This window comes from Aspergillus candidus, assembly GCF_002847045.1.
Source record: "Aspergillus candidus strain CBS 102.13 unplaced genomic scaffold BDW47scaffold_42, whole genome shotgun sequence".
Lineage (NCBI taxonomy): Eukaryota > Fungi > Ascomycota > Eurotiomycetes > Eurotiales > Aspergillaceae > Aspergillus > Aspergillus candidus.
In genome coordinates this window covers 18,639-34,434 of record NW_020194047.1, presented here as the reverse complement: position 1 = coordinate 34,434, position 15,796 = coordinate 18,639, and the positions used below count along the sequence as shown (strand labels likewise).

The window sequence follows — 15,796 nt, the reverse complement described above, 5'->3', positions numbered from 1 at the left end:
AGTCACCGGCGCATTTCCTGACGGCCAATCAGATTCGAGACGAGAAAATACAGCCCCGAGCCCTGAGCCCTGAGCCCTAATGCCGATCTTCACCAAAAAGGGAGCATCAGATCTCCCGCCAAGATGCTTGATTGATAGATTCTCCGTCGCAAATCCGCATAGAAAAAAGCTGGCGACTCAAGACCGATCTCTCCACAAGCAAGCACGACAACGAACAGGCCAAAGATCAACACGCCAACAGGTCCACCAGACCACCCACCATGCCCTCCCCCTTCCTCACCCCAGGCGACCAAGCGCCCCTCGACTCCCTCGCCCTCCTCCACCTCCGCCGCGACCAAACCGTCCCGACCATCCTGCGCGCGCACGACGACGAAGGCCTAGGCTACAACGAAGGCAAAGTAGTCAACACGCGGTTCGGCTCCTTCCCGCACAGCACCCTCTACCACAAACCATGGGGTTCCCAAATCGTCGCCTCAAAAGTCGACACGGGATCGCGCGGCCGGCGCAACCTGAAGCGCAAGGCCCCCGCCGCCGACAACGACGCCGACTCCACCCCGACCCCGACCGCCACCATCAATGAAGACGACGCCGAAGAAGATCCCCCCGCCTGCAAACAACAGCAGCAGCAGAAACCCAAAGCCGCCGTCGCAGCCTCCAGCGGCTTCCTCCACCTCCTGTACCCGACCCCCGAGCTCTGGACCGCCTCCCTCCCGCACCGCACCCAAGTCGTCTACACCCCGGATTACAGCTACATCCTGCACAGACTGTGCGTGCGCCCAGGGAGCAGCGTGATCGAAGCCGGCGCAGGTAGCGGATCCTTCACGCACGCCGCCGTCCGCGCCGTCTTCAACGGCTATCCCTCCGAACAACAGCCCGAACCCCAACAACAGCCTTCGAAAAAGCGCAAGCACGGCAAAGTGCACAGCTTCGAGTTCCACGCGCAACGCGCCTCTAAAGTCCGCGAAGAGATCTCCGAGCACGGCCTGGACGGCCTGGTCGAAGTCACGCACCGAGACGTCTACGAGGACGGATTCCTCCTCAACAGGGACGCTTCCACCGATACGGACGATGTATCAACCTCCCCCAAAGCCAACGCCGTCTTCCTCGACCTTCCCGCCCCCTGGCTCGCCCTCCGCCACCTAACCCGCGAATGCCGGCAACAGGAAACAGCATCAGAGACAAAGACCGACAAAGGAGGAATCCAATCCGCCCTCGACCCTACCACCCCCGTCTACATCTGCACCTTCTCCCCCTGCCTCGAGCAGTCCGAGCGCACCATCAGCGCAATGCGCCAGCTCGGCTGGCTGCAGATCGAGATGGTCGAGGTCAATCACCGACGGATAGAGGTCAAGCGGGAGAAGTACGGGTTGGAGTTTGAGGGGGCGCGCGGGGCGGTGGTGTTTCCGCGGACTGTCGACGAGGCTGTTGCTAAGACGCGGACGATTGAGGAGCGCACGAGGCGGTTTAGGGAGGTTATGAAGGATAGGGATGCGAGAGGGGACCAGCACCCTGTGGGTGGGTTGATGCGCGAGCGCGAGGCGCTGGAGGGGGTCGAGCAAGGGAAGGTTGAAGGGGGGGGGGAAGAGGATGGGGAGGAGAACGTCCCCGGTTATAAACAAGGTCGACTCATCCACCGCACCGAGCCCGATCTGAAGACGCATACGTCGTGGCTGGTGTTCGCTGTGCTGCCGCGTGATTGGACGGAGGAGGATGAGAAGCGGTGTCGGGAGAAGTGGCCTGCTCAGAGGGTGATTGAGGAGGTGAAGCCTAAGGGGAAGAAGCAGTTGAAGAGGGAGGAGCGGGAGAGGAAGGAGATGGAGAAGCAGTAGTTAGCTTTATTTCATTCATAATTTGCTGTTGGTTTTTACGTTGTATAGATGGTAGATAATCTTGTATTATATATTTATCAGCTTATTTATTGAGGAACTATACGTAGGTTAATGTATGGTATGGGTATGATGGTCAAATGTTCTTCTATGTTTTCAAGTAGAATGGTCAAGTCAAGTAAGTCAAGTCTATGTACAAGAAGCATGTAGTATAAATGCAGGCACACAACATTTGCCAAAGACGGTATAAAAAGAGAAATAAAAGTAAACGTGAAAAGAAGTGAAAATAAAGGAGAAGTAAAAAAATGAGGAGGATAAGTGAAGAAGAAAGTTAAAGATTATTCTCCTTCTTGAACTTATCCCACGCTTCGTTCAACGTCCCAAAGACGGCCCCTGCGATCATACGTTGCTCGGTCGTGGCATCTGTGGGGAGCTGTTTTGAATTAGCTTTGCACATAACATAGTTACGGGTTTGATAAAAGTGGGAAGAACCAACCTTATCAGGATGCACCTTGGAAATCCCCTTCATGTACTGAATCTTGACCTTATTCGGCATGATCAACTCCGACATGTTGACCTTCTTCCACCCGGCTTCAGGCCACAACACTGTGTCGAGACTGCCCAGGAGTGCTCGCAGATTGTCCTGCTTTCCGCCCTTCCACGTAGTCAGACGAGCGTCTACGCTCTCGGTTAGAGCGAACTTCTCCTCGTCGGCGCGGTCCGCCGCTTGGTTGGCTTTGCGGAGGCGACTGACGGCGGCGGAATCGTAGCCGGCATGTGGAGACCGTCCACCACCACCTTGCAGGTCGGCGAGCGCGGACCTCTTCGGGGCCGGCGCAGGCGGTCGTCGAGCGGCTGCTGCTGGCGTCGCGGGCTTTGAGGCAGGCTTGCTGATCCCCGCGGCGGTCTCGCATCGGTTGCGGCCTTGGATGCTGGTGCTGCCGCCGTGGCCGTTCTCCACGGCTTGTCGCCAGGCCTGGGCCGCGTCGGCCCACCGCTCCAGTTGCTCTAGGGCTTCGGCCTTGCGCATCAGGGCCTTGCCGAAGAAGTCCTTCATTGGCTTACCGGGCTCGCCGTTGGCCAGGTCGATGGTCTCGCCGTCGCCTTTGGATGGCCCGATCAGTTGTAGGATCGCGTCTGCGTCACCGATGGCTACCTTGGGTTCACCGATCTTCAGCGCCGTCATGGCGCGGTTACTGCGGACGATGATGGTGATCGGGTGCTGGTCGGGGAGCGGTCCGAGAGCGGACGTGAACGCCTCGTGCGCCGCCGCGTAGTCGCCCCGTTTGTATGCCTGTGCGGCCCGTTCTCGCTCGCGGTGGGTGGACGACAGCGCAGATGGGGAGACCGTGGGGATGGTCCGCGGGGGCGCTTTGGGCTTGGGCCGCGCGGGGAGCGCTGTGGAAGGCGTGGAGGTTCGGGAAGACGGAGTGGGCGCGGGCGACGGCGACGGGCGCCGACGGCTAGGAGCCGGCGGGGCGGGGGATTCGAACAGATCAACATTCTGCGCGGGAGCAGGCGAGGGCGCGGTCGGCCGCTTTCTGCGAGCCGGACTGACGTATGCTTGCGCCGACTGCTCCTCGACCGCGAGTTTGGAGGCGCGCGACCGGGAATCCCTCATTTCGATCCCCGCCTGCTGTCGCAGGAACGCCGGCTGCGGGGACCGTCTCTCGCCCGCTGAAGGGGGTTGGGGCCGGACGTCGCGACTGTGCGTGCGCGACGAAGGCTCATCCGTGGGCCGTCTGGAGGGCCGTGCCGGACGGGGGTCCGAACCAGTCTCCAGCAGAAGGGCCTCGTTAGTGAATTCTGCAGGCTTCGCCCGCTCCTGGCGAGCCGGCCGCTGAGTCTCGCCCGGGAAAGGTTCCTCGTGAGCGGAGGCATCCTTCAGCCACTTGGGCTGGCTAGGATCATGGTCTACGTTCAACTCATTCACCACCTTCTGCACCTTCTTGTTTGTGGTCTTCCAGAAAGAATTCGCGGCCTTGAGGAAATTATTCCCAAATGCCGCTGCGGCTTGAGAAGGGTCCCTATCGACTCCCGAAGGAGACATGCTGTCGGGACGGCTTCGCGGCGCACGAGAGCGCTCCTCCTGCATCCAGGAAGGGACATCGCGGTCCGGACCCCGGCTCCGCTCCCGACTGCGGCTCGTGTCCCCAATGGCCGGGCTGTTCCGAGACTTCTGGCGCGCCTCTTCATGGGCCTGCGTGAGGAGCAAGCCCACGGCCGCCTGTACGTCCTTCCCTGACGACGTCATCCGCAGAGCTTGGCTGGACTTGTCTGCCGGGAATCCCATGTCCACCAACTCTGCCACCGCCCGATCTACTCCGTTAGAGGGCTTCGGGGGCGGGGTCGGTCCCTCGCGCTCTGGTGGGCCCGGTGAGGGCCTCGGAGAAGGCCGAGCGGGTTGAGGGGGGGGCTCGCGGGGGAATTCCGATACCGGTTTGTTCAACAGACCGAGGAAATCATCATCCTCGGTCTGCGCCGGTTGCGGAGAAGGAGTCTGCTTCGGTTTCAGTTGGTTGAGTCCGAACGGATCATCGTCATCCATAAACGTCATTCCATTGCCCTGGCCCGCAGCGCTCGTGGTGTTGGAAGGTGTCTGAAAGGATGGCTTCGCCCCAACCTGCGGCGACGGAGTAGGACTGGGGATGGGAAAATTGGTCGAAGCGTCCACGGGGGCGGACGCATCGAACGCAGCCAGGATATCGTCTTCATCGGGGGAGGTGGGCTTCTGCGGTGGCGGGGCGACCGCAGGCGAGGCGGTCCTGCTACTGGGGGCCTTCTCCAAGGTGTCCCAGAACTGGTTATTCTGCCCTCCATACTGCGATTCGTAACGAGACCTGTTCTCTGCGTCCTTCCGGGCCCTTTCCTCCTGGAGCTTCTTCTGCTGCTCGACAAGCGACAGGTTCTTGTTGGGGTTGGAGGACCCGAAGGACACGAGACCGGCGAAACTGTCCTTGCCTGGGGTGGCGGGTTTGGATTGTGCATTGGACGAGACCCCCGACGAGGCCGAAATGGGCGTGGACCGGCCGGAGTTGTCGTTGTGTCGAATGGGTGGGACGAGGTAGTTGGAGCCGGAGCTCATCGGCGGGGGTTTGCGGGCGTCATTGGAGGAGTTGGGGGACCAACTCAGACCGTTGAGGTCGTCCATTGTGATTTACGATGGGATAGCGAAAGGTGAGAGAAGAGAGTCTGGCGAAGATTGAATTAGGATGGAGGTCGTGGGATACCATGAGGATGTAACAGCGGATGCCATGATCTGGTCACATCACCCACCGTCGGAGCGATGTGTTTTGGATCAGAATGAAGGGGGGGAGGGAGGTGAGAGATTTAAAGGCAGCACGTACACCATTGGCAGATCAAATAATGAGCAAGCCGTCCGGTTCAAGCCATCTTGAGATCAGGACGCGAGGGAATCGGAGGTGAAGCGTGGGGAAGGGGATGAAGATGGGCGGACTCAGGCCGCGACCGTCATTGTGGCTCTGTGGCGGTGCATTTCGGCGAATGTGGCTGGTGTGACGGGAACGTGATGCCCCACGTGACTAGGCATGTTGCTCCACGATGTGTCACAATTGTGCAGGTGACAAAGCAGTTCTATTGTACAAGAGCAGGGTTTGACGGAGTAATATTCCTCGACCCACCATGACTCCCATCCAGAGTCCCACGGCCATTACTCTCGTTTGATCGGTAATCCACACGATGACCGTCCGTACTTTGTACACCACTCAATACACCCATCCCACCTGACCGTTAACTGATTACGGTGTCCTACCCACCCAGAGTGGAGTGGAGGCAGAGGGGTACAGACTACAGAGCAGTGCTCGTCAACAAAGGACATGCCAATGTTTATTGTCTACGGACACTGGACGGAAAGAACCGGTAGTTTCGCGGCCAACCTACTGCCGGTCATGAAATCGAGTGCGTAAGACGATTGACAATCCCCGAGGAGGAATTCAGGGAAGTCTCAAATCCTAATATCCTACCAAGGTTGTTGTGCGCCGTACGACGGACCAAACTCCCTTGGCTTAACCCACAAACCTAGGCGCGCGCGCTCTGGGCATGGGGGTGGTCGCTAGCTAAAACTTTATCGGCTGGCATTACGGATGCAGGTTTGGAATCTAGTGGGGGGAGAGGGGAGGAGTTGGTTTTCCATACGGCACCAGAGGACGACGGTCCGTATTTCGGCTCTGGGAGGGTTCAAAACCTGCGAGTCATCGGAGTGATTATTGGATTGTGGGAGACTGGAGCAGCGAGGTAAAAAGTGGACCACGGCAGTATTCTTCCAGTTCCAGGCCCAGCCATCCGAGGGAAGAAATGGCCGTCTTTAGCTCGATACGTTGCCATACTTACGATTGGATGACACGGAGAGATGATTCTAAGCGAGTATTGAGGGAGCGGATCGGCGCAAATCAACGAATCTCACACGGGATCCATAACATGCTCGGCCCAGAAGGACAAGGGAAGAGAAGACTCGGTTGTCAGATTTCCAGCCGCTGCTCATTCTTGCCTCCGAGTTGCCCGACTGTAGCAGTGCAGCTTGAGAAGGAACTCAAAGGGAGGTCATTAGGTAAATTGGTAATGGCTGTACGTCGACCCACATTATCCCGACATTGCACGGCCCCGAACCAGAAAGGGAGCTGGGATGGTTGATGGTTCAACTTGGACCAACTCTTCCTTGTTATTTTTATCTTATTATCCATATTGATTACTATGATGGTGATTACTGATTACTATGGGGAAGGTGAAACAGACTAACTCTGCTGCAGGGCGCTTCCCAACCCAGGTTCACTGCAATCAAGCCGCAACAGACTAGTCAACTTGTCCACTGACACTGACACTGACAGGTTTCTTATCTGTCGGGGAGGCCGATTCCGGACAGGGATTTGTGCCGTCGTGTCCTTGGAGAGGGGGGGGAATCATATGGATCACATGCAGGCGAGGCAATGAGGATTTCTTTGTCCTGCAGCCAAAAAGAGTTTGAAAAAAAGGTAGCAGTGACCCTGTCCAGACGGACTGTCTGGCCAGACCGGCAGAATCATGTCTCCCGTAGAAGTGGGGGTTCGGTTGAAGAGGCAAACCTTCTTGAACCAGAAGGAAGGGGGAAAGAGGGGCAGAAGGTATAAATTCCAGACAAAGACCTCCACAGGAAGTTAGCCGGCGAGTGGGTCTGGGCAATTCCGGTGGCTTCGTCCTTCATAATCATTGCGTCTACTCTGCACGGAGTAGACTGACAATGTGCTGGATAGGGCCGCTCATCCGGCGGATCAAATACTACATCGTCCATCGGACAGGGTATTATCCTAGGTATATAGAAAGAGAGGTGGGACCGTTTTCCAAGGCGACGAGGCGGAATAAACCGAAGTACACTGGAAGGAATTGGGCAATCAGGAAGAGCTAGAGTCAAACTCGGTATTGACCCGCCAGCAGTGGGGTAAAGGATTACTATGATCTAGTGTAGACATTATGGTATAGTATCTATATAATATGCATGATATAGTCGGGAGGATTGATAATAGGGATATTAGGGTAATCCTGATACTAGAATACCGGTAATGATACCAGATTGATGACCCGCACAGTCCACCCCTTTTCTTCTATTAAATTCAGGTCCATCAAGCTTCAGTGGGCCGTGCTTTGCTTCTCTCTTCTCTTCTCTTATATACTCTCTCTTCTTCTTCCTCTGCTCTGTTCTGCTTCTCTAATCTATACTCCCGTCAATTCAGCTTGTTCATATCCCATATGATAATGTCAGAACAATTCTCGGAAATAGCAGAAATATCAGAATTACCAGACAAGATGCATACCCAGTCCCAACTGAGAATCGAATCGACTCTCGTCCAAGCTCTGCTCCACCTCCCGAAATCCGAGAGGGTCAACTAGTGGCGTCCATCATCCCAGCAAGACAGAACATTCCCAGGAACTAGTGGTTTTTTGGGTCTGTCTCCTGAATTCTTGATCCGTGAGATGTACTCTGGAGGTTCATCTGTATGTCCATTCATCTTCTCTTGATACTATATCTACATACATCGATATTCTATTATGGATCATAGATCGCATTATGTAGAATCCTATTCAAACCGCTAGACGGATGAAAATACAGATCGAACGGTGGAAATACAAACCGAATAAGCATCAATGGAAGAATTTAAAATAAATACCGCGCTTTTTGGGTTTTCGTTTTGGGTTTTTTTTTCCTTTTTTTTCTCTTGATTTTTCCTTTTCTCTTATTTTATTTATTATCTTTATTTATTTATTTATTTTCTTTACATTTTTTCTTCCTTTCCCTTCTTTCCTTTCTTTTCTTCCTCTCATTCATCCGCAGATCATCATCTTTTTTTTTTTTCTTATGTAGTGACTCCCCCTTCTTGGTCTTAACCAGGGACATCATCGGTCTCGTGCTTGCTTTCTCTCTGGCATCGCTACTCCTACTTCTCCCCCTCCCCAGTTCCCCTCGTCTCCTCCTTCATCACCTTCCCCCTCTCCTCGCGCACGATCCTTGCGACAACCTTCGGTCTTGCTGCGAACACGATCTGAGATCCCGCCGATTACCGACGAACCCTTCCAACGGTCCGTTCGTTCGACCAATACGGAAATTCATTCTACGGATCCCTTCCCCCCTCCCCCCCCCCCCTCAATCCCATTCGCCATGGGTATCTTCAAGCGGAAGGACTCCAAAATCTCGGTCCATAGTGACACCGATGAGCAAGAGTCATACACTTCCATCAATAGTGCTCGCAACTCCAGTGCCTCTCTGAAGTCCCCCGGTTATAAAGGCAGTTCCATGCCTTCCTCCATCCCCGAACTGTCCATCACGAAACCGCCCGATCCCGCCCTCGACCCGGCTGCATACTTGCGCAGCATCCATGCCGTCCGCGAACGCTCCAATCTCGTCCTCGCCAGGGCCAAAAGGAATCAATTACGCCATTTCGAGGTCGATATGTCCAAATTCTCCTCCACCGCGTCCTATATCGTCTCCATCATCAAGGTGAGTTTCTGGTCGCATCCTGTGTAACCCCGAGGCAGCGCCCTAACGCCCGTGATTTTCCCGTCCGGATAGAGAGACTATGCGCCCGACTATGAGTCGATCCCCCCGCACGGCCGCTGGCAACACTTTGATGTGGGCGGTCGCCCCCGCATCAACCAACTCCTGCAGTCGTGGCCCAGCTCCATCGATGCGCAGGAACGCACCCGCCGCCTGATCGACCTCTTTGTCGTCTCCGTCCTCCTGGATGCTGGTGCTGGCACCACGTGGTCCTACAAGTCTAAGGAATCCGGCAAGATCTTTTCGCGCAGCGAGGGTTTGGCCGTCGCCACGTTGGAGATGTTCAAGTCGGGTTTGTTCAGCAGCGACCCTACCGAACCCTGTCAGGTGGATGGCGCCGGTCTGAAGAAGATCACAGTCGACGTGCTCGCCAAGGGAATGCAGCACTCGGAAGGGAACCAGCTCGCGGGCATCGAGGGCCGCGCTGGCCTTCTCATCCGACTCTCGGAGGCGTTGAACAACCAGGACTTTTTCGGGGTGGATGCGCGACCAGGGAACATGCTGGGTAAGCTTTCCCCCTCCCCCCCTCCCGCGATGGGAATGCACGGCGCGACGCGAGAAGTTGTGGGCTAATTTGATCGACAGACTATCTCCTGTGTCACCCATCCACGTTAGCTTCGTCTGTGCCCATCGTTCCTATCACCACCTTGTGGACCGTCCTTATGGACGGGCTCACCCCCATCTGGCCCCCGTCTCGAACCCAGGTGGATGGCCTCTCGATCGGAGACGCCTGGCCGTGTTCGACCTTGCCTCCCTCGCCGCCCGCGCAACCGTGGGAGAACATTGTACCGTTTCACAAGCTCACCCAATGGCTGTGCTACTCCATTATGGTCCCGATGTCCCGATTGATGAAGATCCACTTCGCGGGCAGTGAGCTGCTTACGGGGCTACCCGAGTATCGTAACGGCGGCCTCCTGATTGACATGGGGCTGTTAACCCTCAGGGACGAGGACCTCGAGCGAGGGGTTGCTGCGTACAAGCAGAATGCCCAGATTCGGGGGCAGCCCAGCGTGGAGGTGGTACCCTTCTTCTCGGCCGACGACGACGTGGTAGTCGAATGGCGCGCGGTCACGGTCGGGTTTTTGGACGACCTGTTGGACGAAGTGAACTCGCAGCTGGGTCTGAGAGGGGAGGATCAATTGACCCTGGCCCAGATGCTGGAGGCCGGATCATGGAAGGTACGCTCTCACCCTGGGTCGCAATTCACTCACTCCATACATGATTCTAACGATTGCAATAGGGTGGCCGTGAAATCGCCGAAGTCTCCCGACCAAACACGAAAGAACCACCGATCATGATCCGTTCCGACGGGACGGTGTTCTAATGGCTCTTTCGTATCTCCTTTGTCCTGTTTGATTCTTTCGATACCTTTGCCGCCTATGGGCGTGATGACTCTAATGACCCGATGTTGACGTGCCGTATATTTCTGTACTTGTTGTTTACTATACTTTTGTCCTTGGGCCTGATTTCGGAGTACCCATATCTTCTTTCTTTTTGATTTTCTTCTCTGTTTATTTCCCCTTCTTTCTTTCCCACTATTGATATAGTTGGATCTGTTCTTGGTATATAATTTCTTGTGTATGGGCCGGGATAAAAGCAATGATGAATGGGATTTGTATGGGAGGACTGACTGGCGCAAAACATGTATACCTAATCCATACTTTCGAGTACCTTCTAAGTCTGGCACATTTCCTAGAGCAATAACCCGGATCATGACGTATTGCTTGAGCCCCGCCAAGATCAGGACTGCAGGTCACGTCATGTGATAGTCCCCGGATCATCTGTTGGGCCGGACTACATGACCGGAAGACCGAAAGTCATCTCATCTCTCTCTCTCTCTCTCTCTCTCTCCTCTCCACATTTCCCGACACATGCCGCCTACCAACTTCAGTTCCTTCCATTGGTCTATCCCATTCTGCATGTCTTGCTCTTCAATGGGAGTCAGTGTCCGGTCCTGACTCGAATCCCCTCCATCGGATCGCTTTCATTTGGAATCCCTTCCGTGCCCGCACTTTGCGGGGTATAGCCTCCACTCCGGCTCCCTCTGACCTCGGGAGAGGGACCCTGCATCATGGATGTGCGAAAGAAGAAGAGAAAGGTTCTCCTGATGGGGAAGAGCGGCTCGGGGAAGTCGTCCATGCGGTCAATTATCTTCAGCAACTACGTCGCCAAGGATGTGCGGCGCTTGGGTGCCACCATTGATGTGGAGCACAGTCATGTCAAATTCATGGGGAACCTCACTCTCAACCTCTGGGATTGCGGTGGGTGAGTTTGTAGTCGTCTCCTATTTTCCTCCAGCCACTTGTTCATCCAGAGGGAACGTCCCCAATTGATGGACCATGAACTGACCCCCCCTCGTCACCCACCAGACAAGATGCCTTCATGGAGACCTATCTGGCGTCGCAGCGCGGCAACATCTTCTCGGACGTCGCCGTTATGATCTACGTCTTTGATATCGAATCCCGCGAGGTGGAGCGTGATCTAGACACCTACAACGCCATCATCACGGCGCTGAAGGAATTCAGCCCCAACGCCTACGTCTTCTGTCTGGTGCACAAGCTGGACCTGATCCAGGCGGAGCACCGCCAGCGCATCTACGAGGAACGCTCGGCATTGATCCGCAGCCGCTCGGAACACTTCGCCATCGACACTTTCGGCAGCAGCATCTGGGACCAGTCGCTGTACAAGGCATGGGCCGGCATCGTCCACCGCCTGATTCCCAACCTGGCAGTCATCGAGCGCTTCCTGCAAGCCTTTGCCAAGCGCATCGGCGCCGAGGAGGTCATCTTATTTGAGCGCTCCACCTTCCTGACCGTCACGTCGGTCTCGTCCGAAGTCGGGGACCTGAACCCCATCTACGACCGGCACGAACGGCTGTCCAATATCATGAAGGCGTTCAAGCACTGCGCCGCGCGCAACACCCACACCCCGCCGGCCTCCGCCGGCTTCGTCGTCATGCACACCAAGACTCCGCAGTTCAACGTCTTCCTGGGCCGCTTCACCGACAACACCTATATATTCCTGGTCGTGCCGCCCGGCGAGGCCGCCTACAACTGCGCGGTGCTGAACACCATGCTCGCGCGGGAGGGCTTCTCCAAGGCGGCGGCTATGGGACACGGCGATGGGTTTCCGCTTCCGGCTCCAGACACGCCTGATGGGGACGTGTCTACGAGTAATTCTGACTCTACTCGAGGGTAGCATCAACATCTCCCACCTGGTGCTATCACAACTAGAGAGATGTACGGCGTCCCGACATATCCCCACGCTCAAGTCACACCTCTTTCCAAACATTCGACTCGTGTCATATTATGACCCAACTACACCCAGTCTAATATTTCTCTTACTTTCTCCCTTTCCTTCCATTCAAATTATCGATTCCACCCGAGTCCACATTGGATACGAAAACAAACAAGCAAGCAAGCAAGCAATGACGGCGTTCCGGGACAAAAACTTCACCCTCTATCTTCTTCACTTTCCTTTTCTTCATTTCATCTTTCCTATTTCCCTTTTACAGATCTATCTCATATTATTTCTGGTGTTGTTTGTGACATGATACCCAAGCATGACATGTCTGTGTTCCTCCTGATTGGTTCGTTTGAATTGAAGTCTTTCTCTTCCTGGAGTTAGTTAGTTGTCCCGAGTCAGGTATCTTGACTTGTCACTTCCGCCTATCGCTGTCTGGTTTGCTGGCTGCACTGTGCAGCCAGCAACCTCAAAGATGGTGAAATAGATAATGAACAACCAAGCAAATAAATACATAAATAAAAATAGACATGCCCCTAAATCATATCATGTATATATTGATTACAACCATCTGTTTCGTAAGGTAAGTAAGTAGAGTAGAACTATAGAGAGCAGACCATTTTATCAGACTCAATTCCCATAAAACCATGGACAAAGACAACAACCCTAGTACATCTATGTATATACTCCTAGCACATGCTTAAACTTGATACTACTAAACCCCTCCTTAACCTCGAGAAAAAACAAACTCTACTGCTAGGCTAGTGAACAAACCCTAGCATAGCCACATAGATCAGGTAAGGTAAAATGAATAAACATATAGATAGCTGGACAGACTCCACAAGTATCTATATCATTATCAACAATGAGTCAGAACACTTTGCTAGAGCTTCGAAAACACATAGCTCTTGGTGTATTGATTGTGTTAGCTGGTGTTATTAGTTGGTGGATATTGACAGGAGATGTGATCAATTCACCAAGTAGTCAGTCCATGGTGGTTTATGGCTTTTTTTTTTTTTTTTTGTTTACCTAGATAGAGTAGAATATCAAATGGTTGCTCTGTAATCTCAATTATCTGTCTTGTCAATAGTAGGGAAGTAATGGGGTGTATTATAATTATAGCTATCATGATAATGACGACGACAACGATACACAGCCAGCGCCTAGACGACATGCATGTGCGGTTATAGCTGGCCAGCCTACGGCATCCATAAGAAGCAATAATCTATTGAACTAGCCATATTCAGATAAAGTAAAATAAAACGCTGTATAAATAATATCATTGTACATCGGGCATCCGGACGGCAATGTCCCCCGATTGCGTAATGTATCGGACCCAAGGGAGAGAGGGGTATTGTAGCTGTGAACGTTAGCTTGTGTTGCGGTCATGGGAGGAAGAAGAAAAGAAGGGAGAAAAAGAGAGAAAGATACCTTCGGCTCCGTGATCTTCAAGTACCGGACCTGAATCCCACTGGTGGTAAAATACGGAATCTCGAACTTGACGTTGATGGGTCTCTTGGCCTTGCCCATGGCCCCCGCCCCGCCCATACTCCCGCCGAACCCGCCCGTCATGCCGCCGCCTACCTCGTCGTCGCCCTTGACGGAGGGAAGGCCCAGCTCTGCGCGCATCAGGAACTCCTTGCCGCCGCCGAACTGCTTGATCTTCCACACGATGGCCGACTGTTCCGGGGCGTACTGCACTGTGCCGATGTTGGTGCGGAAGCGGGGGGAGTCGGCGTCCTCCGGGACGGGGACGATGATCTCGACGTTGTTGGCCGTGCTGCGGCGTTTGAATTGAGCTTTGGCCTTTTCATTCGTTAGTTACGTTGTGAGAGTAAGTGGGGTAAGGGGGTAGTACCTTAAGCATATATTCAATACGCGACCCCGAGTGCGACTCCACCAGACACTCGACCCAGATCAGCGGCTTGACCTGCGTGTTGAGCCGGTAGCTCATGAGCTCGAATTCTCCGTCCGGCGGGATGAAGCTGATGGTGCGGTCGTTCTCGAACCGCGACAGCCGCACGCACTGGTGGAACTTGACGTCCTCCATCTCGACGGCCTTGCCGCGCGTCGCCCGCCCCGTCGTCTCGAACATCGCCTTGTCGTTCAGCCCCAGCCGCAGCTCGGGCATCCCGCTGAGGTAGCACTTCATCTTGACCGCGCCGAGGATCTCCGAGCGCAGCACGTTGCCCGACGCGGACACCAGCAGGTTGAGCGACTCCACCACGTCCAGGAAGACCTCGTTCTTGCGGTAGCGGATGCCCTCGCTGCGCCAGGAGACGGCATTGGTGACGGCGATCGGGGGACGGGCTTGGATTTCCAGCTTGTGGGATTCCTGTGTGATATATCTGGGACGGTCAGTTCCTTTGCCTCCAGGGCAATGGGGTTGGATGTGGCGCACTCCTGTAAGATCTTGCTCTCCGTTGTCTGCGGATACCCAAAATCCATCATCTCGTCGAGCAATTCATAGATAACGACAAAGTTGTCGCGGATACTCTCCTCCTCCAGCACCTTGAAGTATTCGGTGAAGACCTCGACGAGCTTGTGGAGGAAGAGCAGGATTTCGGTGGCATTGGTGTTTTTCTTGGTCAGCGCGAGGATGTAGAGGTTGCTGTGGCGGATATATAGGTACTGCACACGTCAGTCAGCTAAACCCTCCAGCGTTTCGTTTAGAAAAGGTCGGGCTGGAATATAGGAGACACAGGTTGCGGGGAACGAAGGCGGGGAGCGAGACGGGACGGCCAGAACACGCAACACGCAACACGGGACAGCTCGGAAAAACATACGTTGATTCCTTCGTGGGAAAAGCAGGGCGGCACGGCGGAGCTCTCTTCTTCGGCGTCGCTGAGGAGGATAGGGAATTTCTCGACGGCGGACATGGGAATGTCTCCGCGATAGTTTCGGGCTAAAAGGGTCTGGATCCCCGACGGTCAGTACGGAGAGGGGGGCCAAGTCCTGCTTCGAGGGGTTGACACACCTTGCCCTTGAGGTCGAGGAAGAAGAGGGCCGAGGCCATGGTGGAGGATTGAGGAGAGGATAGATGCAAAGGCTGAGAAGATATGACGATCGAGGATCAAATCGGCCGGGTCGAGTCGAATTGAACGGGGGATTAAACGCAGCGGGAGGCCAGCGAAACCACTAGCGACATGCTGCGATAGGGGCACTGGGCACGTGCATTAGAAGGGTGTCGATGTGTAGATGGAGGAGCAAACCCACAAGTCAGGGGAAGATAGGAGATGCGAGTCCGGGGGACGGCAAATGGGGAGTCGCGAGAAGAAGAAGAAGAGGAGGAGGAGAGAAGTGAGGTTGTTGGAACGAGCTGGATCATCCCCGACTCGATTAATTTCCTGTTCTTTCTTAGATCACTTTATGATCCCTTTTTATGGCGATTATGTAACTATCCGTGCATAGCGGACGGGATGATCTAATCATGCATAAACCATGTACAATGTGTATCCTGCTGACTCACCAGTGTCAATCGCACTAACCCCATCCAGCCTAGCGCACATTCCAGGCCCATATCTTCTCGAATTTTTTTCGCTTCGGCCTTTTCCTTCTTTCTTCTTCAACGCTCCCAATAGACAGTTCAAGTCAGCATAAATTACTTTGCGTGATTTCCGGACACCATCAGGCATTCTGTCGGTGGTATCCGGTCTTTCATTGCTGAATTGCGATACAGTGGTGC

At 54.5% G+C, this 15,796-nt stretch overlaps 5 protein-coding genes across 5 annotated transcripts; 3 read left to right on the top strand and 2 right to left on the bottom strand.

Annotated features, from left to right (window-relative positions):
• Positions 1-260: 260 nt before the first annotated feature.
• On the top strand, positions 261-1,829 carry trm61 (tRNA 1-methyladenosine methyltransferase subunit GCD14; the record flags this gene model as incomplete). Its single annotated transcript, XM_024815330.1, has 2 exons — positions 261-479; positions 627-1,829. The coding sequence occupies 2 exons, from the start codon at positions 261-263 to the stop codon at positions 1,827-1,829; spliced, it is 1,422 nt and encodes a 473-aa protein (XP_024669762.1).
• A 127-nt stretch (positions 1,830-1,956) lies between these two features.
• Positions 1,957-5,192, bottom strand: BDW47DRAFT_133264 (UBA/TS-N domain protein). Its single transcript, XM_024817797.1, has 2 exons — positions 2,323-5,192; positions 1,957-2,259 (listed from the first exon to the last, which is right to left on the bottom strand). The coding sequence occupies exons 1-2, from the start codon at positions 4,975-4,977 to the stop codon at positions 2,158-2,160; spliced, it is 2,757 nt and encodes a 918-aa protein (XP_024669761.1). The 5' UTR covers positions 4,978-5,192; the 3' UTR covers positions 1,957-2,157.
• A 2,963-nt stretch (positions 5,193-8,155) lies between these two features.
• BDW47DRAFT_109738 (URC4/urg3 family protein) lies at positions 8,156-10,571 on the top strand. The gene is made up of 4 exons (XM_024813541.1): positions 8,156-8,811; positions 8,884-9,373; positions 9,454-10,046; positions 10,109-10,571. Exons 1-4 carry the CDS (start codon positions 8,473-8,475, stop codon positions 10,190-10,192), a joined length of 1,506 nt encoding a protein of 501 aa, XP_024669760.1. The 5' UTR covers positions 8,156-8,472; the 3' UTR covers positions 10,193-10,571.
• Positions 10,572-10,743: 172 nt separating this feature from the next.
• On the top strand, positions 10,744-12,623 carry BDW47DRAFT_109733 (Rag GTPase GTR1). The gene is made up of 2 exons (XM_024813540.1): positions 10,744-11,133; positions 11,238-12,623. Exons 1-2 carry the CDS (start codon positions 10,940-10,942, stop codon positions 12,064-12,066), a joined length of 1,023 nt encoding a protein of 340 aa, XP_024669759.1. The 5' UTR covers positions 10,744-10,939; the 3' UTR covers positions 12,067-12,623.
• A 659-nt stretch (positions 12,624-13,282) lies between these two features.
• Positions 13,283-15,350, bottom strand: BDW47DRAFT_109732 (AP-1 complex subunit mu). The gene is made up of 6 exons (XM_024813539.1): positions 15,089-15,350; positions 14,898-15,026; positions 14,513-14,742; positions 13,970-14,459; positions 13,543-13,917; positions 13,283-13,471 (listed from the first exon to the last, which is right to left on the bottom strand). The coding sequence occupies exons 1-6, from the start codon at positions 15,125-15,127 to the stop codon at positions 13,391-13,393; spliced, it is 1,344 nt and encodes a 447-aa protein (XP_024669758.1). The 5' UTR covers positions 15,128-15,350; the 3' UTR covers positions 13,283-13,390.
• Positions 15,351-15,796: the final 446 nt, after the last annotated feature.